We start from the raw sequence: 27,741 nt of genomic DNA on the forward strand, positions 1-27,741 counted from the left end.
ATCGAATTTTTCGATTTTTCGATTTGTCGATCAATCGTTGGCGAATCTTACAAAAGCTTCGCTTAATTTCAGAAACCTCTTCATCAGGAGATCATCTGCTCATTTACCTTAATTGTTTCTCTGGCTGTTAAATTGTTCTTTAGATATTTATCTCCATTTTAACCATTGATCTTGTTTTAATTAACTAATGTTACGGTAAAAGTGGACACACGGAAGAGACAACAATTTGTGAGGAAATAAAAGTAAGTCCAATTTGTTTCTTCTCTGTTCTGTTTCATCTTCCATAGTGATTACATGGTCTTTTCTCAAGCATATTCCCTGTGTCACATCCTTTTCCTTATTGTTGTTTCACTTCGCAGATGTTGATTGTACAATTTATATTTAAAACAATCACAACAATTTACTTTCTATTGAGAATTTGTGTTTTATTGTTTTTCTTTTCCCTTGTTCCATTTCCAATCTCACAGAGTGATGGCTGGAGGTTCAGATCCCAAATGGCAAAAAGATGCTGCTGATCAAAATTTTGATTACATGTTCAAAATTCTGATAATAGGTAATAGCTCTGTTGGTAAAACTTCATTCCTATTTCGCTATGCTGATGATCAATTTACTTCGGCATTTGTGTCCACCGTTGGCATAGATTTTAAAGTGAAAACCGTTTTCAGACAAGACAAACGTGTTAAACTACAAATTTGGGTAAGTGATTAATTGTTTCATCTGCACATTGATAGGCTTAAATTTAATTTCTCTGTTTACCTTTACCAGGACACTGCTGGTCAAGAGCGTTACCGTACAATCACAACAGCTTATTACAGAGGTGCGATGGGTTTCATTTTGATGTATGACGTTACAAATGAGGAATCATTTAACAGTGTCCATGATTGGTAAGAATTAGACGATCCTTATTGTTTCCTTAATTGTTTATCCTAAATAATTTTGGTTTCTCTGTAATTTGTTTTTCATTTACTTGCATCACTCTTGTTAGGGTAACACAAATCCAACAATATTCTTGGGATAATGCACAAGTTATTCTTGTGGGCAACAAGTGTGACATGGAGGATGAACGAGTTGTTTCAACGGAACGAGGAAAACAATTGGCCGATCAATTAAGGTTGGAGTTTTTTGAATCCTCTGCCAAAGAAAATATTAATGTGAAAGCCGTTTTTGAACGCCTTGTGGATATTATTTGTGACAAAATGTCCGAAAGCCTGGACTCTGACCCGACAATGGTTAATGCCTCCAAAGGAACTCGGCTCACCAATAATCCAATGCAAAGCAACCCGAGCTGTGCTTGTTGAGCTCAACCTACTATTTAGATTAACATTCTCTCTCTCCTTCTTCTTCTTCGTCTCTCTCTCTCTCTCTCTCTCTCTCTTCTCTATCTTTCTTTCTTTCTCTTGTCATCTTGCCACACTTCTAGCTCTTAAATTCGGTCTCTCAATCAACTGTTCTAGTTTCTAAATGTCTAAAACCCGATCCCTCGTAGGATCTTTCTAATCAATCGTCAGAATTTAATCCAACTGAGAAAGTCTTCTACCATTTCAAAGGAAATTTTTCATTTGATTCATTTTAAGAGCTTGTCCTAAATTCATCAACAGTTACTTCTTTTCTTCCTGAACTTCTCCTTTCTCTTTTCCTCCATGTTATCATCATCACCAACCTCCTCATCATCATCACCTCCATCACCTATCCAATACCTTTACTCTGTCTTGATTAGTTGCTCTTGTCGTTATCGTTTTATTTTCTCAATCAACTCTCTTAGTGCTCTAAAATTGACAAATTTATTTGCTTTCTCTTGATCAAGATCCTGATTTTTTGATTAAGATTTTATTTGATTTTTTTTTCGTTGTCCATTTAAAACTCAGCATTTTGTTTTCATTCATCTATTTCATATCATCGTTAACAATGATAACAATGAGAGCTACTTTAATTACCATCACTAACTACAATTAGAATTTATGATTTCTCATCCTAATCTCCAATTGACCAATTGTTAACAAAGATAAACACAGAAACAAATCAAGTACATTCCAACTAATTAACAGTAACAATTAGAATCTTTTTGCTTAAATTGTTAATCAAAAGCAAATCACTTTAACTTGTGTTTAATCAAAAATGAAACAAAAAGACAAAAATTTGATTGATTTAATTACCATTAAGATAATCAAACTTTTGTATTGGTTTTCTCGTGTTTATCATTTGTTACTCTCATCCGAAAACAATTCAATCAGTTAATCACTCTGACACTTTTATTATAATCTATTTTTTTCTTGTTGGTTAATTACTGTTTATTATTTTTTTTGTTATAATTACATTTAATTGTTTACTTTTTATTATTTTTGCTGCCAAATGATTTAAGTTTAAACAGCAACTTCCAGCAACACGATATCAACAACAAGTGATTAATCAACAATTATCACCATCATCATAATCATCGTTGGTCATTCAAACAATTTAAAAGATGATGATTACAATGATGATTTGAAGACCATTAATTTTATGTCAAATATAATTAATATATTGCAATTTGTTAGAAAAGAGAGAGAAAGAAATGAAATTGTGTGTAATTGATTTAATTTAATCTTTTTTTGCCCTCACAATTAACTCTGTTCAAATTAACTTAACTGTGCGTTTCTCTGTCTCTTTAACAGTTTAATTAACTAATCATGTAATACTAATCAACCAAATCAATTGTCAACCCACAAGTTCACATATTGGCCTTTGTTTTTTTTTCTTCTTGTTAATCAATCATATGTTTAATCCTTGTCGCTTTTAATTTTCTCATTGATTCCATCCCAAGCAATTAATCAGAAAATTAATTCTACTCCTTGAGAATCACCAAGAGAAAATCAAAAAGAAAAGTTAAATTAAACAATTTAGTTAATCGTCAGTTGTGAGGTTAGAAAACTATTGAAAAAAAAAGACAAATGAATTACAAATGATCGGGAGAACGAAGTTAATTAATTATTTAAACTAATTAATAATAAATGTATTTAGTGAAAGTTAATTGTGATCTAATGCCAATTATAAATATATCAGGTTTTTCTTTGGTTTCAATTTGAAACTCAAAGAGAAACAATTAACAAATTAACATGGAAATTGAATCTTTCATTAGATTTAACAATGTCTTTCTTAATCAACCTAATTAACTAAATTTCTTTTTTTCAATTGATTATTTAAACAATTAACTGATAGGAAACTTTTCTTTCAATTATCATTTGTAATTAACTTTAACTGGTAAATGATAATGATGGTAATTCATTGATAATACTCATTGTTATTATTGTCCAATTGTGATTGTTTGATTTTCTGATTTCCCATTAATTGTAAAACATTGTTTTTAATTGTAACACAAAAGTTAATCAAATTTGAAATTGTCAGCACACAATTAAAATAACACTAATAACAACAAATGATTATATTGATCAATTGTTCAATAATTAATTAACCAACGATCTAAATTCTAATTGGGAGAGAAATTTGTTTATTTCTATTCAAAGGTCTATTAATTAATTACATTATCGAAAGTTAATTAATGATGAAAAAGAAACTAATTAATTTTGTTTTCGTTTTATTTTTAGATTTTAAGTTGATCGATTTCTCTTTTTTTTTGCAAATCATTAATTCACTTCAATCTTCTTATTATTCATTTGCTAATTCGATGAAGAGAATTGTTCAATCGATAACATTAGAACTAATTAGTACACAGATTATAATCAAATCGCAATTAAAATTATCACAATTGTAAATAAATCGAGAGGATTAATCTTAATCTAATCTTTAATCTCTGTCTTGATAACAAGTCTTATTTAATTAACTTGATCTTCTAATGAATAGTCTATCAAAATCCATAACGATCTTTGATGTTATTGATTAGTAAAATTTATCTAAAATCGTTTATAATTAAAGTCCAATCATGATTAATGATACAATTCAATCAACTTTTCCAGAGAATTGTTGGTATTTTAATAAACAATACCACCAAATTATCTTTAATTGTTTCGGTTATAATTATAATCGACTGTACAAACGAATTCACTTCAGATTAACTATTATTTAGTCACAATTAAATTTAATTGTCGAAACTCAGATATCGATAGAATCGAATAATTTTCTATTTTTATTTCGTTGATAAAATTGCATAAAAACATTTTTAGTAGTCAAAAAAAAATATATTACAATTGAAAAATTTTAGAATCGAAAAGACTTTTACAAATTTAAGAGACTCTGTGATTAATAACAAGTAGAATTGTCATTATCAATTCCAGAAATCGCTCTTCTCGAGATAAACTAGACGGACGATTCTTAATATCGAATTAGTTTGATTAATTGACCAGATGATCTAGCGAAAGAGATAAAAACTCTCCATAGAAAGGACAAGTTTCTTTATTTCCTAGATATTCATGAACCGAGTTAATAAAATCGATAACTTTCCATTCATCCATGTTATCAAGTCGCATCTCGTTTATGAATGCTTGTAGAATACAAGTCCAGGCCTTTGCATTATAATCCTCGGTTCCTCTTCTTAACAATTTGATGGCCAATTCCCGACCAATAGATGTTCCATCACCATTCTTTAGATAATATAGTAATAGGTTCAGCAATCGATCAGTTAATTGTTTACATTGAGCAATAATTTCGATACCTCGTTTCCGATATTGTGATGACTGGATCACTTGACAAAGGTAGTTGTCTTCTTGTTCAGAGAGTTCAGATTTAGATGCCAATAGTTCAACAATTTCATCGTATCGATGTTGATCTAATAATGTGTCCAAATTATTTTCGTTCATCTTGTTTATCATCGATCTAAGGAAAAATGAGGTGTAAACAGTTTGATTTGCTGCTTGAACTGATTTCAGTTTAGATTTGGTAAACATTTCATTTGCCATTAGAAGATAATCAACTTTGGATTCTTTGATTCCTCGTAGAGTCAAAAGACGAATGAAAAATTTATCATAATCGTTGGTATCGAATAAATCTTGTAGATATGGAATCGATTCAGTTAGAAATATTGCTTCGGATTTATCGAACTGAACTTCATTAGCAATCAAGATCAATTTTGTTTTGTTAACACTTATATCTTCAACAGAGCACGTTAAAGGTGTTGGTAACGGATACCATTTTCGATAAATTCTGTAAAGCTCCATGAAATTAGAAGGTAATTTGATTGCAGTAGACTCGTTTGCTATTTCATAGAGAAGATCAGTAATGAGCTGATAGATTTGTTTTCCTTTTGAGACGAATGGTATTTGTTTCGAGCGGAAACGGGTTAAAATTAAATGTTCCACTTGAGCTTCGTTTTGTGTTTGTACCTGTAACTCCTCTTCTTGGACTATTTGAGGGTTAAAATACTTTCAGGGAAAATTGAGAATACCTTTTTGTACATATTGTCGACTTTTGGATCTTTTGGCTGTGAATCTTCAACTGGTTTTCGCTTTGCTGATGGATTATGACTTGATTCTTGGCTCTTTCGTTTATGATTTTGGTTTTCTTTGGAAGAGATCGACCCGTTACTCGTAGAGGCATTGGAACGGAAATTGACTGTGATTTTCAATGTTATTAAAGCACTTAAATTGAGTTTTTGTTTAACCATTTCACTATTGACGTCTATTAAAGCTGAAATTAGGGCTTTTAATGATGAAAGTGTTTCTGAATTAAGGTCTAATTGCAAAGATTTTCGAACACTTTCTTTTTGTGTTTCAGTCTTTTTGTCCATCACGAAGTTGTTTCATCTTTTGAGTTCGTCTAAAATTTTTGTTTTTCTTGTCAAATCATCTTCGGAACTACAATCGAGTAGATAATCAAGACCAACAGGTATTTCTGATTTTAAAGTTGGTGTTGATTTCAAAATCTCTGATATTAAAACACGAGCTTTGAAGTAATTACAATCTGCAGTCAAACCTTTGATTGCGAGCTTAAGACAATTACTGTTATCATTGAAAATGAAGTAAAGACCCATTAAAGTGTCAAGAACAATCCAATTGGTCGGACTGATTCGATGAGCTTCTTCAAAACAAACTCGAGCGACGCGAAAATCAGACTGATTAAGAGCTCGTTTACCAGTTTCAACCAATAGAGTTACATCACCACCAGCGATTGATGAGCAATCGAGAAAATAATCCAGATTATTTTGCGAGAGTTTACATTCAGTCTTAAGGTCGTGAACTTTTTTCATGAGATTGTTTTGTTCACAGTAACAAGATGGAGCTCTACAGATATTCTGGTGCAAAAGTTGTTCTTTGATTAAGTCGTAAGTTAATTTGAGTAAATTATCAGGAAAAAAAGGACCATGATTAAGCTTCCAGTTCCGTGGACCAGGAACCAACTCGCGAAAAGCTCTTTCAGATTCTTTAGCCCAATCTACATCCGATTTGGTTAATTCAGGAATAACATACGATTTCACTATCTCTTCGACCCATAACTTTAATTTCGAGTCTGCAAGCTTATTGTTAAGCTTATTCGACTTGATGAGATCGATTATTCCAAATTTATCACTGCGATTCAATTGATTCGAAAATTGTTTTAATTTGTCCACTTCCGCTCGCAAAGAATCAATTTTGACCTTGTTAGCACTCAAGTAACTTTCTAATTTACTTCTCATGTGACCGATTCCTTTATTGAATTCGGCCTTTTCGTTTTCTATCTCGATCGTATAATCTTTCAATTTTCTGTTCAACAGATCCAATCGCTTTTGTAAATTATCAAGATGAATTTTTAAATTGTTGGCTATGTTGTCGGTATTATTGTTGTCATCGTTTAGCTCAATTTTCACTAAAGTAGATGAATTATTATCCTTTTTGCATGAAGCACAGAAAAACTCATTAGTTTTGAAGTCCACATATCGACCGATGAAATTTTTACACTTGGAACATGGTTGATAATCTGAGTCCGAATCGAGTATCACAACACAACATCTTTTTGATGGTAAAACTGTTCTGTGAAATTTAAGTAAATGAGCCTCACAAAAATCTTTGTTTCCACACGAACAACGGTAAATGGCTTGACGGTTGCAAATGGAAGTATCTTCACATCTTTTCCTTTCAATGGCTTTGAGATAATCAGTTTCGACTAGTTCAGATTTACACAGGACACACGAAAGATTTTCTTGCTCACACTTATAACAAAAAGTCTTCAAACATTTATGAATATAAAAAACTTCACTTTGGTCGTGGCCACAGTCCAACTTGGCGATCGATTGATTACTTGCTACCTGGAGGGGATAAAGAGATTCAAATGTTTGAATTGAGCGAAAGGTCAGTTAAACGATAATAAGAGAAAGGCTAACAACTAAGACTTAATACTCACTTTTGCCATGAAGATCAAAGGTAAAGATGATCCAAAAATCAACTGTATTTAGAGAAAGTGACACAATAAATGGTTAGAATTCACATTCAAAGACCAGATGATTACAATTAAAAATAAAAAACTCGATACAATTTCCTTTCTAACCGAAGGTTCATTTATTTTATCTGTTCACTTAATTGTTATAATCAAGTTTTTCGAACCACTGGTTTAAGTGCATAAATTATCTATTGGAAATGTTAGTTTGATAAAATTAAACATTTCTATCAGTTCTCTCACGATAAAAAAACTCGAAAATTTTAGCTTATAAACAAGTTAATATAATGTTAATTTATTAACTATTGATAACTAGAAATTAATGAGACAAACTTTGTGATCAATTATAAACATTTCAACTTTTTTAATTCTTTCACGTTGAATGTTTGTTGATACTTGAGGAACATTATTATTGATTTAACGAAAATAAATGATTAAAATTTTTAGAAAATGATCAAAACAAAACAAATTGAGTAAAATTATTTCGTTAATGTAATTTTATGACAATCTTTTAGCCACAAACAGAGTATTTATATTGAAAAAAATTCAGTTCAGTGGATAATCATGAGAATAGAAAAAGATATGGGAATTTTGTTTTGATAAATTATCGAAATGAAAAATAGTGATTAATAAATTTTTAAAAGTTCGCATATTAATAATTGCCATGTACAGGGATGGAAAGATGAGATTTGAGCCAAATTAGATCATTGATTTCTTCAATACTAATCATGCCGAAACAATTATTTTTTAGATGGAAAATTTAAATCTGAGCAGAAAGTCTATCAACTCGTATAGTTAACGTTCTAAGCAGGCTAAAATTATCACTCCAGGTCTGTAGATCGAGAAATTTTTTAGCATATTGTTCATAGATCGGATGTCCCATTAATTTGTGCCGTATTTCCCTTAAATCGTATCCAATCGATTTTAAATTGTTATGGTTTCCTTTCGCCTCTACAATTCGACTCTCGTAAATACTGAGACAATGTTCCAATGCTTTTTTCCCAAGATTTTCCCGGTCGGTATCACGAAAATATCCTTCGCAACTCAATTCTGAGCTCAAAAGTATTGCGATTCGCAATAATTGTTCAGCATCACCCAAATTGTTGTTGACGTTAATCAATAACTGAGTTGATCGAACCATGTGCGTATAGAAACTTCCTGACCTCTCAATAATATTGTTTGATATCTTCACGATTCCATGGAATGTAGAATAATATTTATTAAAGGGAAAAGTCCTGAAATTGTAAAAAAATTTACTGTATCAGTTGAACTTTCTTCATCTAGTATGGAGCTTGGGAAACGAGCTGGCAGTTCAAATGACTCGGTGAGTATCTTTCGAGCGAATCGAGGATCGTTAGATAGAAAATAATGATAAGCCATTCGATAGAGTGACTTGTAATGACTGCAACTTTGAGTACATTGTAAGTTTCTATGCATCGCCTCCAGACACATTTGTACAATTTCCATAAATAATTGTCTACTTTTAATTTCCATCGAAACCAAATCGGGTTTAACCTCTTCGGCGCCTTCAATGACCTCATTTTCGATCTCTAGTTCGTCGCTGGGCACAAACCCACCAAAGGTTTTGCCCTTTTTCGCACGAGATAAAAACACCAGCATTTGTGATAATACTCTTGCTGGCAGAGTTTTATGTCTATAAATATACTTGAGGACACAAGCGTGAATCCGATAGTGAATTTCAATTCCAAAACGACTGCGAGAATGTTCAATTGAGGTCATATGAAACTTAAATAATTCATAATATCGAAGTGCTTGTAAGATGTTACTTCTTTCAGCGATTTTTCCTAAGAAATAATAATTCATCCAAATTGTATCACAATCGCCAGAATTAATGGCCGATTCAAAGCAATCTCGAGCTCGATCCAAGAATCGCTTTCGTTGTTTTTTCATTTCTTCTTTTTGTGAATTCTCCAAAGCAGGTCCAAATTTCATGACTCGAGAAATATAACTCGAAATATAATAAGCGAACTTTCCATATTCGAACCATACCTTGGATTCGCTCTTTTTCAGCCGAACCGCTTCATTGAAACATCGTAACACTTTTTCTCCCAAGAGCAAAACTTCATCAGTAGATGAGTAGAAAACTCGACCATTCTGTTTGAAAGAAATTCGAGATTGATTATAATGAATAGAAAATCGGACATTTTTAATGGATGAAAAATTTGACATGTAAAATATTTACGAAACTAAACTTTAATTTGATTACTTACAGAGCAAAAATATTCATCACTGAACTTTATTAGTACGAGAGCACAGCCAACCCATGAATTAAATCGATCGCGATTTAAGGTTAAATCACGAATGTAAAATTCTATGGCTTTACTATTGATTAGATAGATAACATTAGAGATCATATTAAACTTGCAAATGGTTAATTGATTTACAGATAAATAAATTTAAATGAATTTACTTACTTGAGATCATTGTTTTTGAAGTAATAATCAGCTAAGTAATAGTAAATATCTTGAGTAATATGATGTTTGGGAATATTTGTTGAAGGCTCAATTTGTTTTCCATGATCAATGAATTCATTCAACAAATGAACATAATTTTCGGGGTTCAAATTATCGGGAATCATTGTTAGAACAGATCGAAAAAACTTCTCAGTATTTGAATCGATCGAATCACCTCTTTCACTGTCAAAATTGGGTATTTTTCTTGGAGTATAATGACTGTAAATCAGGCCAATGTTTTCCCAACGTAGACTAACCCCCGCTCCTTGATGAGCTGACAGGAAGCTACATTCTAATTGTTTGTAAAAACAACCAAGACAGTTTTGGATTAATTTCTCTCTCTTGTAATTTGATTGATGGATCAAGTAGTCGAGTGATAGAGATAAAAACTCTCCATTGGAATCACAACAAGCTTCTTTATTCCCAAGATATTCATGGACCGAGTTGATCAAATCAACAACTTTTCTTCACCCGTATTACCAAGTCGCATCTCGTTTATGAATGTTTGTAGAATACAAGTCCAGGCCATTGCATTGTAATCTTCGGTCCCTAATTTTAGCAATTTGATTGCTAATTCTCGATCAATAGATGATCCATCACCATTCTTTAGATAATATAGTAATCGGTTTAGCAATCGATCAGTTAATTGTTTACTTTTAGCAATAATTTCGATCCCTCGTTTCCATTGTTGTGATGATTGGATGGCTTGATAGAGATACTCTTCTTCTTGTTCAGAGAGTTCAGATTTAGATGCCAATAGTTCAACAATTTCCTCGTGTCGATGTTGATCTAATAATGTGTCCAAATTATTTTCGTTCATCTTGTTTATCATTGATCTAACAGAAAATGAGGTGTAAACAGTTTGATTTGCTGCTTGAACTGATTTCAGTTTAGATTTGGTAAACATTTCATTTGCCATTAGAAGATAATCAACTTTGGATTCTTTGATTCCTCGTAGAGTCAAAAGACGAATGAAAAATTTATCATAATCGTTGGTATCGAATAAATCTCGGAAATATGGAATCGATTCAGTTAGAAATATTGCTTCGGATTTATCGAACTGAACTTCATTAGCAATCAAGATCAATTCAACATCAATATCTTCAACAGAGCACGTTAAAGGTGTCGGTAACGGATACCATGTTCGATAAATTCTGTAAAGCTCCATGAAATTAGAAGGTAATTTGATTGCAGTAGAGCCGTTTGCTATTTCACAGAAAAGATCAGTGATGAGATGATAGATTTTTGTTCCTTCTGACACTTCTGGTATTTGTTTCGAGTGGAAACGGGTTAAAATTAAATGTTCCACTTGAGCTTCGTTTTGTGTTTGTACCTGTAACTCGTTTTCTTGAACTTCTCTAGGAGTTAAAATACTTTCAGGGAACATTGAGAATATCTTTTCGTACAGATTGTCTATTGTTGCGTCTGTTGGCGGTGCATTTCGTGTCGACCTTCTTTTTGTTTGATTAGGACTCAATCCTTGGCTCTTTCGTTTATTGTTATGCTTTTCTTTAGAAGAGAATGGCAAGTTACTCATAGGCGCATTGGAACGAGGATTGCCAGTGATTTTCAACGTTATTAACGAATTTAAATTGAGTGTTTGTTTCACCATTTCACTATGGACGTTCATTAAAGCTGAAATAAGGGATTTTAACGACGAAAGTGTTTCTGAATTGAGGTTTAACTCCAAAGATTTTGAAACATTTGCTTGTTTTTCGTCACTTTCCTTTCTTCGTCCAGAGAGTTGTTTTAAACTCTCGAGTTTGTCCAAAATTTTCCTCTTTCTTTCCAAATCTTTCTCAGGAGTCCAACTCTCTAGATATTTCAGATTGGCAGGTAATTCGGATTCTATAGATGGTGAACGATCTAAGATCTCTGATATTAAAACACGAGCTTTAAAGTAATCGGAGTCTTTTGTTAAGCCTTTTATTGCGAGCTTGAGGCAATTACTATAATCATCTAGCACGAAATAAATGCCCATTAAGGTGTCCAGAACAATCCAATTGGTTGGACTAATTCTATGAGCTTCTTCAAAACATGTTCGGGCAATTGATAAAGAAGAAAACTGATCAAGAGCTCGTTTACCAGTTTCAAGCCATAAAGTAACATCACTACCAAGGGAAGAGGCGTCGAGAAAATAATTCAGATATTTTTTGGAAAGTTTTTGCTCGTTTTGAAGATTGACCAATTTCTTTTTAATATTGTTGATGAGACTGTGCGCTTTACAGTAACAAGACTCAAGTTTACAGATATTTCTATGCAAAAGCTGTTCTTTGATTAAGCCGTAGGTTAATTCAATTAAATTATCAGGAAAGAATGGACCATGATTAAGCTCCCAGTTCCTTGGACCAGATACCAATTCACGAAAAGCCTCTTCAGATTCTTTAGCCCAATTTACACCCGATTTGGTTAATTCAGGAATAACATACGATTGAACGATTTCCTTAACCCACAACTTCAATTTCGAGTCCGCGAGTTTATAGTTGAGCTTATCCGACTTGATGAGATTCATTATTCCAAATTTATCACTGCGACTCAATAAATTAAAAAATTGTTGAACTTTGTCCACTTCCGCTCGTAAAGAATCAATTTTGACAGTGTTAGCACTTAAGTAACTTTCTAATTTACTTCTCATGTGACCGAGCCCTTTATTAAATTCGGCCTTTTCGTTTTCTATCTCGATCGTATACTCTTTTAGTTTTCTGTTCAATAGATCCAATCGCTTTTGTACATCAGCACAATAAATTTGAAGATTGTGAGCAATATTTCTGTTGGCATTGGGATCGTCGTTGTTGTTTTTATCAATTGGCACGATATTTTTGGATTTTTTGTTCTTTTTGCACGCACCACAGAATAACTCATTAGTTGTCTTGTCTACAAATCGAGCGATACATTTCCTACATTTGGAACATGGTTGTTCATCAGTGTCCGAATTGAGAATCACAGCACAACATCTTTTTGATGGTAAAATTGTTCGATGAAAACTAAGTAAATGAATTTCACAAAAATCATTATCTCCGCACGAACAACGGTAAATGGCTTGACGGTTGCAAACGGGATCATCACATCTCTTCCTGTCAACGGCTTTGAGATAATCAGTTTCGACGAGTTCAGATTTACACAAGACACACGAGCGATTTTCTTGTTTACAATGATGGCAAAATGTCTTTAAACATTTGTGAACATAAAAAACGTCACTTTGATCGTGACCACAGTCCAACTTTGCGATTGATTGATTACTTGTAACCTGGTGTGGATAAAGATTATAATAAATTGATAAGTAAATAAAATATCTTCCGGTCAATCGTTTAATCACGACAACAGTTGACAAAGTTGAATTTTGAACATTAATTGAGTTAAGAATTCATCAATTGACCAAAGGATACTAAAAATGGCAACAAATGAAGAGTCAATACTTACGTCAGGCATAATTTAAGGTAAAGATGATCCAAGAAGTAGAATGGAAAACACTGAATAGATTGAAGAACAATTATCAGAGGCGATTTCTTTAACTCCCATTAGCTAAAGGGATTAGCTCACTTTTTATAAGAGATTATCCCTTTTTAGTTATGTATAAAATGCTTTAAATCACTGAAGATTAATTACCAAAATTGTAACCCCAAAAATCACTTCGAAACTTTAGCAATAATTGGACAACACTAAAACTGAATTAACTTGTAATTGCTGAGGCATTAATTGTTTATACACTTGTTAAAGTTGTAGAATTAAAAATTAAACATGCAATTGATACTCTAATTTATCCATATCCATAGATCTTGCTAATTAATCACATCCCTTTGAAATAAGTAAACAATGGGTGGAAACAATTAACTTGTTAAACACTTTGACCAATTTTAAGAATCCAAAAGGAAAATAATGGAAACACTTTGAGAATCTTTCGAATTGAAAGTCGATCCTTTACTTTTTCTTTGTTGACTTAATCTTTAAGAACAAAAATATTCCAGTTCGCAGACAAAATCAACAAGTATATCAAAATTGTTAGAGAATTTGTTACGAGATATTCTCACCATGAAATCAAATTTTGCTCCGACAATTAAACTCTCGTAAATTCTAAAAAATGTTCCAATGCTTTTTGCCCGATGTGTATCCCAATGATTATCCTTTCTACTTAATTTGATCAACTCAAAAGTAATGCAATTTGTGAACAATTATTCAGTTCAAAATTCTTGTTAATGTTAATTAAATTCATGTGATGATTCATTTCTCTAATTGTTTCGGTTAAAATTAAAATCGACTGTACAAAAAAATTAAGTTTAATTGTGACTTCAGTTCAAATTCAGATATCGATATAGAATCTTATTCGATACCAAGTTCGATAGTATTGGACAAGTTTTTTCGAAAGAAATTCAATCAAAATTTGATTATCAAATCGTTCTTGTAGACAACAGTTAATTGTTTAAATAATCAATTGAAAAAAAAGAAATTTAGTTAATTAGGTTGATTAAGAAAGACATTGTTAAATCTAATGAAAGATTCAATTTCCATGTTAATTTGTTAATTGTTTCTCTTTGAGTTTCAAATTGAAACCAAAGAAAAACCTGATATATTTATAATTGGCATTAGATCACAATTAACTTTCACTAAATACATTTATTATTAATTAGTTTAAATAATTAATTAACTTCGTTCTCCCGATCATTTGTAATTCATTTGTCTTTTTTTTCAATAGTTTTCTAGCCTCACAACTGACGATTAACTAAATTGTTTAATTTAACTTTTCTTTTTGATTTTCTCTTGGTGATTCTCAAGGAGTAGAATTAATTTTCTGATTAATTGCTTGGGATGGAATCAATGAGAAAATTAAAAGCGACAAGGATTAAACATATGATTGATTAACAAGAAGAAAAAAAAAACAAATCAAAATCCATAACAATCTTTGTTGATTAGTAAAATTTACTCGAAATCCTTTATAATTAAAGTTCAATCAAGATTAATTATGAAATTCCATCAATTACTCCAGATAATTGGGGGTATTTTAATTAACCAATATCTCGAAATGATCTTTAATTGTTTCGATTAAAATTGCAATGGAATAGAATTTAATTCAGATTGTTGACATCGAATTTTATTCGATACCAAGTTCGATAGTATCGAAGAATTTTTTTAAAAAGAAATTTAATCAAATCGTTCTTGTTGTTGTTCAGTTTACTTTCTTTCAGCGCTTTGATTGTGACAGTTAATTAATTCTTTTAATTGATGAAATTAATTAATTGTAATTTTTATCGATTATTAGGTAAGTAAAAAGTAGATTGTCTATTTGTTTGTTTTTTATTCCAAATGTTTAATATGTTTTCTGCTTTCTTTTTGAATTGTTGTTACTCTTTTTGTTTTTTTCTGTTAACCAAATGGTGGTGATGATGACACATGAAAGGCTTAATTGTGAACTAATTGACCAATTAAAATGAATGACGAAAGTTCAACCAAACGAGCTGATTATCTAGACTGGGATGAGTATTTTATGGCCACCGCTCATTTGGCCTCATTAAGGAGTAAAGATCCCGTCACTCAGGTTGGAACTTGTATTGTGAACACAGAAAAGAAAATAGTTGGAATCGGTTACAATGGAATGCCGACCGGATGTAATGACGATCTCATGCCTTGGACCAAAAATGGAGACACACCTTTAGACAATAAGCATCTTTACGTTTGTCACGCTGAGATGAATGCGATCGCCAATCGTAATTCAGCCGATGTCAAGAACTGTAGTCTCTACACTACTCTATTTCCATGCAACGAATGTGCCAAATTAATTATCCAATCAGGAATTCGTGAAGTGATTTATTGCAATATTAAAAGCCCTGAAAAAACTCAAAACAAAGCATCGAAAAGGATGTTAGATATGGTTAATATAATTCAACGTAAATTTAATCCAAAACGAAATGAAATCATCATCGATTTTACTGGAAAAAAGTGATCCCTTTCTTTTTCTGTGATAACCATTAATCAAATCAAATCGCCACAATCAATTATCAGAGCGTTTTCCATTTGAATTAATCCAAAAATTAAAAAAGAACCAGTAATCATTTTCATCGGAACAAATTCTTAATAAAATATCAGTCTACTTGAAGTTCAGACTAAATTCAATTTATAATTAACCTGCTAACGAATTGAGATATATTCTTATTGCTTTTGCTCTAAATTGTACTTCAAGTGTAACAGTTAATTCCAATCATGGCGATAACAGATGAACGTCAACATCAAATAATCTTAATTGTGAGGTTGATCGATCATTTTAGAGACAAACTTTATGATCAATTAAAATTTAAATTCTAATTTTTCTACTTCTTTTACGTTTAATGTTTGTTAATACTTGAAGAACATGTAATTGATTAAACAAGAATATTAAAATTTTTAGCAAACGAAAACAAATTGATTCAAATTATTTCTTTCAGTTACTTCCAATTCCGTGGACCAGAAACCAACTTACGAAAAGCTCTTTCAGATTCTTTAATCCAAATTATACCCGATTTGGTTAATTCAGGAATAACGAACGATTGAACGATTTCCTTAACCCACAACTTCAATTTCAAGTCTGTAAGTTTATTGTTCGTATTGTCGTTGTTGCTAATTAATATTTTAAATGTGGCAAAAAATTATGAAAGTGCCAAAGATCAATTACCGACATTGAAATGCAAAACAAACTTTTTTACACACGAGTGATTTTCTTGTTTACACTTTTCACAAAGTCCTCGAAAATTTGTGACCAAAGTCCAGCTTGTTGGTTGATTGATTACTTATTCCTCGTAGATAAAGAGGCTCAAATGCTTGAATTGAGTGTCAAGGATAACAATAGTAAGATCAAAAAGTAAAGTTTCCATGAAGATACAAGGAATCAACTGTATTTAGAGAAAGTGTCACAATAAATGCCCAAAATTAACATTCAAAAGATTAATTACAATTAAAAACCTATAAACTTGAAGCAGCCCTCTAATTGAAGGTTGATTTGTTCACTTAATTGTTATAAACGAGTATAAATGAAAAAAGGATTAGTAGTATCGTATAAATTGTAACATTTTATTTTCGTTCAGAATTGGAAAAGATTTTCGCGAATTTAAGAAACTTTGTTAGAAAGATATTCGTCATTAAAGTTAGTGATTAATAAATTGTTATACATTCAACAGATTGCCATGTTTTTCGAGGAATTGTTTAGCAGAATGTTTGTAGAAAGGATATTCCATCAATTTGTTACATATTCCCTTAATTCAGCTGCAATTCTCTAAATTGTTTCGATTCCTGTCGCCTCTACAATTTTACTCTCGTAAATACTAAAAAAATGTTCCAATGCTTTTTTCCCAAGACTTTCCCGGTCGGTTTCAGGAAGATATTCTTTGTTACTGCACACTGATGAGTCCAAAAATATTGCGATTCTCAATAATTGTTCAGCATCACCTAAAGTTATAAAATCACGTAACTTTATTGCTCGAATCACATCAATCAATAAATCTGTCGATCGACGGATGTGAGTACAGAAACTTCCTGGTCTTTCGATAAAATTGTTAGATGTCTTCTGGATTCCATGGAATAAATAATAATCACATTTAGTCGGGTCGAAAAATCTCTAATCGATGAAAAATTTGTTGATGCATTTCCCTCAGTTCCAGAAGCAGTGGAACTTTCTGGACGAGTTGTCGATTGAAATGATTTGGTGAGTATCTCTAGAGCGAATAGAGGATCTTTAAGAAAATGATGCGCAATTCGATAAAGGGATTTGCAATGGTCAGGATAACTTCGTAAGATTCTGAACATTTGACCCACACACATTTTTCGAATCCTTTCATACAGTTCTACTTCACTTTCCGGCACCACATTCTCGGCATCTTCAGCGGTTATTTCACTTTCTGGTAAAGAACCAAAGAAAGTGCTTTCTTCAGCACCAGTTAAAAACACCAGAATTTGTGATAATATTTGCGTTGATAGATTTTCATGTTTAAGGATATACTTAAGGACACAAGCGTGAATCCGATAGTTAATTTCGATCCCAAAACGATGAATTAAAATGATGGAATTGACATTATCAATTCCAGTAGTCGCTTCACTTGAAATAGGATGAGACATAGATGATTTGTAAAAGCGAAGTGCCTGTAAGATGTTACTTCTTTCAGCGATTTTTCCTAGAAAATAATAATTAAAATAGATTTCATCGGAAGCAGGTAAGTTTTTGTTAGTGCCACGTTCGAAGCAATCTCGAGCTATATCTAGAAATCGCTTCCGTTGTTTTTTCATTTCTTCTTTTTGTGAATTCTCCAAGACTGGTCCAAATTTAATGACTCGAGAAATATAACTCGAAATATAATAAGCGAACTTTCCATATTCGAACCATACCTTGGATTCGCTCTTTTTCAGCTTAACCGCTTCGTAGAAACAACGTAACACTTTTTCTCCCAAGAGCAAAACTTCATCAGTAGATGAGTAGAAAACTCGACCATACTGTTTGTGAATATAAATATGAGATTAGAGCTTTAACAAAATAAGTAGTTTTAAAACTTACAGTCGAAGAATATTGATCAATTTGACTTGTTATTGCAAGAGCACAACCAACCCAAGAATCAAATCGCTTTCGATTTAAAGTTAAATCAAGAATATAAAATTTGATGGCTTTCCTATGAATTAGATAAATAATGTAATTAGAAATCATTTAAATTTGCGAGCTATTAAAATGAATTAACTTACTGAAAGTCTTCGTGTTTTAAGTAATAATCAGCTAAATAATAGTAAAGATCTTGAGTAACATGATTTTTTGGAATACTTGTTATAGGCTCCATCGATTTTTCATGATCGATAAATTCTTTGACAGAATTAGAAAATCTTTCAGGTTTTAGATTGTCAGGGACCAAGGGAAGCAAATTGCGTAACAATTCCTCAACATTTGAACTAATTGATTTACTTGTTTCACTATAAAAAGTTGGTAAAGTTTTTGGAATGTAGTGATTGTAAATAGTACGAATGTCCTTCCAATGTAGACTAACCCCTGCTCCTTGATGAGCTGACAAGAAGCTACATTTTAATTGTTTGTAAAAACAACCAAGGCAGCTAAGAATTAGTTCCTCTTTGTTTCTGCTATATTGACAAATTAGATAATCAAGTGCCAGAGATAAAAACTCTCCATTGGAATCACAACAGGCTTCTTTATTCCCTAGATAATTATGAACCAAGTTAATAAAATCGGCAATTTTTTTTCCGTCCATGTTACCAAGTCGCATCTCGATTATAAATGTTTGTAGAATACAAATCCAGGCCATTACATTGTAGTCTCTTGTTCCCAACTTTAACAACTTGATCGCTAATTGACGATCAATAGATGTTCCATCACTATTCTTTAGACAGGATAGTAGTAGCTTTAGCAGTCGATCAGTTAATTGTTCAGTTCGAGCAATCATTTCGATCCCTCGTTTCCATCGCTTTGATGATTGAATAGCTTGACAAAGATACTCTTCTTCTTGTTCAGAGAGTTTAGATTTAGATGCTAATAGTTCAACAGTTTCCTCGAGTTTATGTTGGTACAGTAAAGTGTCCAAATTATTCTCATTCATTTTGTTAATCATTGATCTAAGTGAAAATGAGGTATAGACAGTTTGATTTGCCGCTTGCACTGATTTGAGGTTAGACTTTTCGAAAACTTGATTCGCCTTTAGAAGATAATCAACTTTGGATTCTTTGATTCCTCGAAGAGTCAAGAGACGAATGAAAAAATTATCATAATCGTTGGTGTTGAATAAAATTCGTAGATATGGAATTGATTCAGTTAGAAATATTGCTTCAGATTGATTGAATTGAACTTCATTAGCTTTTAAAATTAGTTTTGTCTTGTTAACACTTATATTCTCAATAGAGCACGTTAAAGGTGTCGGTAACTTATTCCATTTTCGATAAATTCTATACAGATCCATGAAATTAGAAGGTAATTTGATCGCAGTGGCTTCGTTTGCTATTTCATAAAGAAGATCAGTGATGAGCCGATATATTTGTTTTCCTTTAGAATCGAATGGCATTTGTTTCGAGCGGTAACGAGTTAAAATTAAATGTTCCACTTGAGCTTCGTTTTGCGTTTGTACCTCTAGCTCATCTTCTTGGGCTACGTCACGAGCTAAAATATTTTCAGGGAACATTAAGAATATCTTTTTGTACATATTTTCGGCTGTTGGATCTTGTGGCTGTGAATCTTGAACTGGTCTTCGTTTTGCTGATGGATCATCACCTTGGCTCTTTCTTTTATGATTTTGATTTTCTTTGGAAGAGTTCGACCCGTTACTTACAGAAGCATTGGAACGAGAATCGCCAGAGATTTTCAATGTTATTACTGTTCTATAATTGAGTCTTTGTTTTTCCATTTCACTATTAACAATTATTAGAGCTGAAATAAGGGATTGTAACGACGCAAGTGTTTCTGAATTGAGATCTAATTGCAGAGATTTTCGAACATTTTCTTGCTGCGATTCAGTCTTCTTTTGTCCATCACGAAGTTGTTTCGTCTTCTTGAGTTCGTTTAAAGTTTTTGTTTTTCTTGCCATAACACTTGCGGAACTACAATCGAGTAGATAATCCAGACCAACCGGTATTTCTGGTTTCAAGGTTGGTGTTGATTTCAAAATCTCTGATATTAAAACACGAGCTTTGAAGTAATGGCTGTCTTTCGTTAATCCTTTGATTGCGAGTTTAAGACAATTACGGTAATCATCGAGTACGAAATAAAGATCTATTAAGGTGTCAAGAGCAATCCAATTGGTCGGACTGATTCGATGAGCTTCTTCAAAACAAACACGTGCGATGAGAAAATCAGACTGATTAAGAGCTCGTTTACCAGTTTCAATCAATAGAGTTACATCACCGCCATCAGTGGCCCAGCAGTCAAGCAAATAATCTAGATTATTTTGCGAAAGTTTACCTTTAGTCTTGAGGCCGTGAAATTTTTTCATGAGGCTGTTTTGTTGACAGTAACAAGATGAATCTAAACAGCTATCTTTGTGCGAATTCATATCTTTGATTAAGTCGTAGGTTAATTCGAGTAAACTATCAGGAAAGAATGGACCATGATTGAGATTCCAGTTCCGTGGACCAGGAACCAGCTCACGAAAAGCTCTTTCAGATTCTTTAGCCCAATCTACACCCGATTTGGTCAATTCAGGAATAACATACGATTTCACTATTTCTTCGACCCATAACTTTAATTTCGAGTCTGCAAGTTTATGGTCGAGCTTATTCGACTTGGTGAGATTGATTATTCCAAATTTATCATTGCGATTCAAACGACTCAAAAATTGTTTAACTTTGTCCACTTCCGCTCGCAAAGAATCTATTTTGACCTTGTTAGCACTCAAGTAACACTTTAATTCACTTCTCATGTGACCGATTCCTTTATTGAATTCGGCCTTTTCGTTTTCTATTTCGATCGTGTACTCATTTAGTTTTGTGTTCAACAGATCCAATCGCTTTTGTACATCAGCACAATAAATTTTAAGATTTTCGGTAATATTTCTGTTGTTATCTAGGTCAATTTCCACGAAATTAGATGAATTATTATCATTTTTGCATGATTCACAGAAAAGCTCATTAGTTGTCTGGTCCATAAATTTAGCGATGAAATGCTCACACTTGGAACATGGTTCGGCATTTGTGTCCGAATCGAGCATCGTAGGCAAGCACCTTTTTTGTGGCAAAACTAAAACATGATATTCGTGTAAATGAATCCAACAAAAATCTTTATTTCCACACGAACAACGGTAAATGGCTTGATTGTTGCAAATAGAAGTACCTACACATCTTTTCCTGTCAATGGCTTTGAGATAATCAGTTTTGACGAGTTCAATGTTCCATAAGACACTTAAACGATTTTCTTGCCTGCACTCATCACAAAAAGTCTTCAAACATTTGTGAATATAAAAAACGTCACTTTGGTCGTGACCACAGTCCAACTTGGCGATCGATCGATTACTTGTTACCTGGTTCGGATAAAGAGATTTAATTGTTGAATTGAGTAAAAGGTTAGTTAAACGATAGTAATGGAAAGGCCAAAAAAAAATACTTACTTCTGCCATGAAGATTAATCTCCTAATCAATTGATCTTAAAACTAATATATTTCCGCTTTTAATCTCGGTTGGTGAATATGAGCCAGAAAGATGATCCAAGAAATCAACTGTATTTATGGAAAACGTATCAATAAATAATCAACATTCAAATTCAAATTCAAATTTAAAGACGAGATGATTACAATTAAAACGAAAAAACTCGAAGCAGCTACCAAAGGCGTTCTAATCGAAGGTCTATTTATTTTACGCGTTCGCTTAATTGTTACAAACAAGTATTTCGATCCACTCGTTTAAATGGTCAAAATGACTAATTATCTTTTGCAAATGTTAGCTTGACAAAATTAAACATTTTTATCAGTTCTTTTCACGATAAAAAAACACTCAAAACTTTGAGCTTACAAACAAGTTAATATAATGTTAATTTATTAACTATTGATAACTAGTAATTAATTACAATTAGCCAAACCTGTTCATTTTTCAAAAGAGCGGGAAATTCAAAAGAATACACAACAATCTTGCAATCATGATTTCTTTGTTTGTGCACAAACGAAGCATGGAAATTGAAACAATTTTAGTATCGTTGAAAATCATGAGAACTGAAAAAGAAACTTGATTACGAGAGATTCATATCGTGAAAATAGTGATTAATTAATTGTTACACATTCGACACAATTGCCATGTTTTTGGAGAAATTGTTAAGCGTATTTTTTCAGGATGTTCCATTTGTTACGAATTCGTCCATTTACATGTAATTGGCTTTAAGAATTGTTATCGCTACTGGAATAACTGCATTGATCAATAACTGAGTCGATCGATGCATGTGGGTAATAAAACTTCTGATTCGCAGACAAAATCAACAAGTTTATATCGAAATTGTAAGTAATTGAAGAAATCACACTGAAACAAAATCTTATAAATTTTATCTTTATTTATAGTTTACAATTATTCATTCAAATACATTGTATAATTGTTCCATTAATTATGTTATTTCTGAATTTGATTTATCTCGATTAAGTTGATCTTTGATGAAAAGAACAGTAATCAAAGCAATTAGAAGCATTACATACAAGGACATGTAATAGTTGATTCAACAAGAATGAATAATAAGATCCTTGAGTAACGTGATTTTTTGGAATACTTGGTTTAGTCTCAATTGACTTTTCATGATCGTTGTATTCTTTGCAGAAATCGATGACAGCTAAAAATTAATTTCTCTCTCTCGATATTTGCTTGATTGTTAAAGTAATTAAGTGAAAGAGATAAAAACTGTACATTGGAATAACAATAATCTTTTTTATTCTCTAGATAATCGTGAACTGAAGTAATCAAATCGACAATTTTTCTTTCGTCCATGTTACCAAGTTGCATCTCGTTTATGAATGCTTGTAGAATACAAGTCCAGGCCAGTGCATTGTGATCTTCGGTCCCCAATTTTAGCAGTTTGATCGCTAATTCTCGATCAATAGATGTTCTATCAATCTTCTTTAGATTATATAGTAATAGTTTTAACAATCGAACAGTTAAATATTCACTTTTAGCAATAATTTCGATTCCATGTTTCCATTGTTTTGATGACTGAATGGCTTGACAAAAGTACACTTCTTCTCGTGTAGAGTGCACAGATTTAGATGCTAGTAGTTCAAAAATTTCCTCATGTCGATGTTGGTCCAATAACGTGTCCAAATTATTTTCATTCATCTTGTTTATCATCGATCTAAGACTAGAAGAAGTGTAAACAGTTTGATTTGCTGCTTGAACTGATTTCAGTTTAGATTTAGTAAACATTTCATTTGCCATTAGAAGATAATCAACTTTGGATTCTTTGACTCCTCGAAGTATCATGAGACGAATGAAAAATTTATCATAATCGTTGGTATCGAATAAATCTCGGAGATATGGAATCGATTCAGTTAGAAATATTGCTTCGGATTTATCGAACTGAACTTCATTAGCAATTAAAATTAATTTTGTTTTTTTAACACTAATATTCTCAACAGAGCACGTTAAAGGTGTCGGTAACTTATTCCATTTTCGATAAATTCTATACAGCTTCATGAAATTAGAAGGTAATTTGATCGCAGTGGCTTCGTTTGCTATTTCATAAAGAAGATCAGTGATGAGCCGATATATTTGTTTTCCTTTTGAGGCGAATGACACTTGTTTCGAGCGGTAACGAGTTAAAATTAAATGTTCCACTTGAGCTTCGTTTTGTGTTTGTGCTTCTAACTCATCTTCTTGTACTATTATATTATCTACTAATATTTCAGGGGTTAAAATACTTTCAGGGAACATTGAGAATATCTTTTTGTACATATTTTCGTCTGTTGGATCTTTTGGCTGTGAATCTTGAACTGGTCTTCGTTTTGCTGATGGATCATCACCTTGGCTCTTTCGTTTATTGTTCTGCTTTTCTTTGGAAGAGTTCGACCCGTTACTTACAGAAGCATTGGAACGAGGAGTGCCAGAGATTTTCAATGTTATCACTGTTCTATAATTGAGTCTTTGTTTTTCCATTTCACTACTAACAGTTATTAGAGCTGAAATCAGGGATTTTAATGATGAAAGTGTTTCTGAATTGAGGTCTAATTGCAGAGATTTTCGAACCCTTTCTTGTTGAGTTTCAGTCTTCTTTTGCCCATCACGAAGTTGTTTCGTCTTGTTGAGTTCGTCTAAAATTTTTGTTTTTCTTGTCAAATCATCTGTGGATTTACTCCGAATCAGATAATCAAGATCAACAGGTATTTCTGATTTTGAAGTTGGTGATGATTTCAAAATCTCTGATATTAAAACACGAGCTTTGAAGTAATTACAATCTGCAGTCAAACCTTTGATCGCAAATTTTAGACAATTACTTTTATCATTTAAAATGAAGTAAAGACCCATTAAAGTGTCAAGAGCAATCCAGTTGGTCGGCCTGATTCGATGAGCTTCTTCAAAACAAACTCGTGCGATGAGAAAATCAGACTGATTAAGCGCTCGTTTACCAGTTTCAATCAATAGAGTTACATCACCGCCATCAGTGGCCCAGCAGTCGAGCAAATAATCTAGATTATTTTGTGAAAGTTTACCTTTAGTCTTGAGGCCGTGAAATTTTTTCATGAGGCTGTTTTGTTGACAGTAACAAGATGAATCTAAACAGCTATCTTTGTGCGAATTCATATCTTTGATTAAGTCGTAGGTTAATTCGAGTAAACTATCAGGAAAAATGGACCATGATTGAGATTCCAGTTCCGTGGACCAGGAACCAACTCATGAAAAGCTTTTTCAGATTCTTTAGCCCAATCTACACCCGATTTGGTCAATTCAGGAATAACATACGATTTCACTATTTCTTCGACCCATAACTTTAATTTCGAGTCTGCAAGTTTATGGTCGAGCTTATTCGACTCGGTGAGATTGATTATTCCAAATTTATCACTGCGATTCAAACGACTCAAAAATTGTTTAACTTTGTCCACTTCCGCTCGCAAAGAATTAATTTTGACCTTGTTAGCACTCAAGTAACACTTTAATTCACTTCGCATACGACCAATCCTTTTATTGAATTCGGCCTTTTCGTTTTCTATTTCTATCGTGTACTCCTTTAGTTTTGTGTTCAACAGATCCAATCGCTTTTGTACATCAGCACAATAAATTTTAAGATTTTCGGTAATATTTCTGTTGTTTGTATCGTTGTTGTCTGGTGCAATTTCCACGAAATTGGATGAGTTATCATCATTTTTGCAATATTCACAGAAAAACTCATTAGTTGTCTGGTCCATAAATTTAGCGATGAAATAGTCACACCTGGAACATGATTCGTCGTTTGAGTCCGAATCGATAATCGTGGGCAAACATCTTCTTGGTTGATAAACTATACTATGAAATCTGACGAAATGAATATCACAAAAATCTTTATTTCCACACGAACAATGGCAAATTGCTCGATTGTTGCAAATGGAACTACCTTCACATCTTTTCCTTTCAATGGCTTTGAGATAATCAGTTTTGACGAGTTCAATGTTCCATAAGACACTTAAACGATTTTCTTGCCTGCACTCATCACAAAAAGTCTTCAAACATTTATGAATATAAAAAACGTCACTTTGATCGTGACCACAGTCCAACTTGGCGATTGATTGGATTCTTGTTACCTGTTTCGGATAAAGAGCATTCAAGTGGTTGAATTGAGTAAAAGGTTAGTTAAACGATAGTAATGGAAAGGCCAAAAAAAATACTTACTTCTGCCATGAAGATTAATCTCCTAATCAATTTTTTTTACGGATTAATCGATTTCAGCTTTTATCTCGGTTGGTGAATATGAGCCAGAAAGATGATCCCAGAAATCAACTGTATTTATGGAAAACGTATCAATAAATAATCAACAGTCAAATTCAAATTCAAAGACGAGATGATTACAATTAAACGAAAAACTCGAAGCAGCTACCAAAGGCTTTCTAATCGAAGGTCTATTTATTTTACGCGTTCGCTTAATTGTTACAAACAAGTATTTCGATCCACTCGTTTAAATGGTCAAAATGATTAATTATCTTTTGCATATGTTAGCTTGACAAAATTAAACATTTTTATCAGTTCTTTTCTGGATAAAAAAAACACTCGAAACTTTTAGCTTATAAATAAGTTAATATGATGTTAATTCTTATAAGTAAACAATTGATGGAAACTACTAAAAATGGCAACAAATGAATAGTCAATACTTACGTCAGGCATAATTTAAGGTAAAGATGATCCAAGAAGTAGAATGGAAAACACTGAATAGATTGAAGAACAATTATCAGAGGCGATTTCTTTAACTCCCATTAGCTAAAGGGATTAGCTCACTGTTTATAAGAGATTATCCCTTTTTAGCTATGTATAAAATGCTTTAAATCACTGAAGATTAATTACCAAAATTGTAACCCCAAAAATCACTTCGAAACTTTAGCAATAATTGGACAACATTAAAACTAAATTAACTTGTAATTGCTGAGGCATTAATTGTTTATACACTTGTTAATCAGCTCGTTTGGTTGAACTTTCGTCATTCATTTTAATTGGTCAATTAGTTCACAATTAAGCCTTTCATGTGTCATCATCACCACCATTTGGTTAACAGGAAAAGAGTAACAACAATTCAAAAGAAAGGAGAAAACATATTAAACATTTGGAATAAAAAACAAACAAATAGACAATCTACTCTTTACTTACCTAATAATCGATAAAAATTACAATTAATTAATTTCATCAATTAAAAGAATTAATTAACTGTCACAATCAAAGCGCTGAAAGAAAGTAAACTGAACAACAACAAGAACGATTTGATTAAATTTCTTTTTAAAAAAATTCTTCGATACTATCGAACTTGGTATCGAATAAGATTCGATATAAACAATCTGAATTAAATTCTATTCCATTGCAATTTTAATCTAAACAATTAAAGACCATTTCGAGATATTGGTTAGTTAAAATACCCCCAATTATTTGGAGTAATTGATGGAATTTCATAATTAATCTTGATTGAACTTTAATTATAAACGATTTCGAGTAAATTTTACTAATCAACAAAGATTGTTATGGATTTTGATTTGTTTTTTCTTCTTGTTAATCAATCATATGTTTAATCCTTGTCGCTTTAATTTTCTCATTGATTCCATCCCAATTAATTAATCAGAAAATTAATTCTACTCCTGAGAATCACCAAGAGAAAATCAAAAGAAAAGTTAAATTAAACAATTTAGTTAATCGTCAGTTGTGAGGCTAGAAAACTATTGAAAAAAGACAAATGAATTACAAATGATCGAGAACGAAGTTAATTAATTATTTAAACATTTGGAATAAAAACAAACAAATAGACAATCTACTCTTTACTTACCTAAGTTGTAGAATTAAAAGTTAAACATGTAAT

At 32.1% G+C, this 27,741-nt stretch overlaps 5 protein-coding genes across 5 annotated transcripts; 2 read left to right on the top strand and 3 right to left on the bottom strand.

Annotated features, from left to right (window-relative positions):
- Positions 1-50: 50 nt before the first annotated feature.
- LOC128391646 (ras-related protein Rab-3-like) lies at positions 51-2,710 on the top strand. Its single transcript, XM_053351574.1, has 4 exons — positions 51-242; positions 468-696; positions 766-884; positions 986-2,710. The coding sequence occupies exons 2-4, from the start codon at positions 472-474 to the stop codon at positions 1,296-1,298; spliced, it is 657 nt and encodes a 218-aa protein (XP_053207549.1). The 5' UTR covers positions 51-242; positions 468-471; the 3' UTR covers positions 1,299-2,710.
- Positions 2,711-5,728: 3,018 nt separating this feature from the next.
- On the bottom strand, positions 5,729-7,481 carry LOC128391978 (uncharacterized). The gene is made up of 2 exons (XM_053351946.1): positions 7,306-7,481; positions 5,729-7,210 (listed from the first exon to the last, which is right to left on the bottom strand). Exons 1-2 carry the CDS (start codon positions 7,312-7,314, stop codon positions 5,729-5,731), a joined length of 1,491 nt encoding a protein of 496 aa, XP_053207921.1. The 5' UTR covers positions 7,315-7,481.
- A 1,025-nt stretch (positions 7,482-8,506) lies between these two features.
- On the bottom strand, positions 8,507-10,224 carry LOC128391645 (calcineurin-binding protein cabin-1-like). Its single transcript, XM_053351573.1, has 3 exons — positions 9,774-10,224; positions 9,570-9,681; positions 8,507-9,453 (listed from the first exon to the last, which is right to left on the bottom strand). The coding sequence occupies exons 1-3, from the start codon at positions 9,935-9,937 to the stop codon at positions 8,527-8,529; spliced, it is 1,203 nt and encodes a 400-aa protein (XP_053207548.1). The 5' UTR covers positions 9,938-10,224; the 3' UTR covers positions 8,507-8,526.
- Positions 10,225-14,928: 4,704 nt separating this feature from the next.
- LOC128391647 (deoxycytidylate deaminase-like) lies at positions 14,929-15,912 on the top strand. The gene is made up of 2 exons (XM_053351575.1): positions 14,929-15,066; positions 15,205-15,912. The coding sequence occupies exon 2, from the start codon at positions 15,235-15,237 to the stop codon at positions 15,745-15,747; it is 513 nt and encodes a 170-aa protein (XP_053207550.1). The 5' UTR covers positions 14,929-15,066; positions 15,205-15,234; the 3' UTR covers positions 15,748-15,912.
- Positions 15,913-17,267: 1,355 nt separating this feature from the next.
- On the bottom strand, positions 17,268-27,411 carry LOC128391979 (uncharacterized). The gene is made up of 6 exons (XM_053351947.1): positions 27,045-27,411; positions 26,559-26,915; positions 21,857-21,964; positions 18,504-21,769; positions 18,322-18,433; positions 17,268-18,260 (listed from the first exon to the last, which is right to left on the bottom strand). Exons 3-6 carry the CDS (start codon positions 21,863-21,865, stop codon positions 17,268-17,270), a joined length of 4,380 nt encoding a protein of 1,459 aa, XP_053207922.1. The 5' UTR covers positions 21,866-21,964; positions 26,559-26,915; positions 27,045-27,411.
- Between the last annotated feature and the right edge of the window lie 330 nt (positions 27,412-27,741).

Source organism: Panonychus citri, unplaced genomic scaffold, assembly GCF_014898815.1.
Source record: "Panonychus citri isolate SS breed McGregor unplaced genomic scaffold, ASM1489881v1 Contig00135, whole genome shotgun sequence".
Taxonomy (NCBI): domain Eukaryota; kingdom Metazoa; phylum Arthropoda; class Arachnida; order Trombidiformes; family Tetranychidae; genus Panonychus; species Panonychus citri.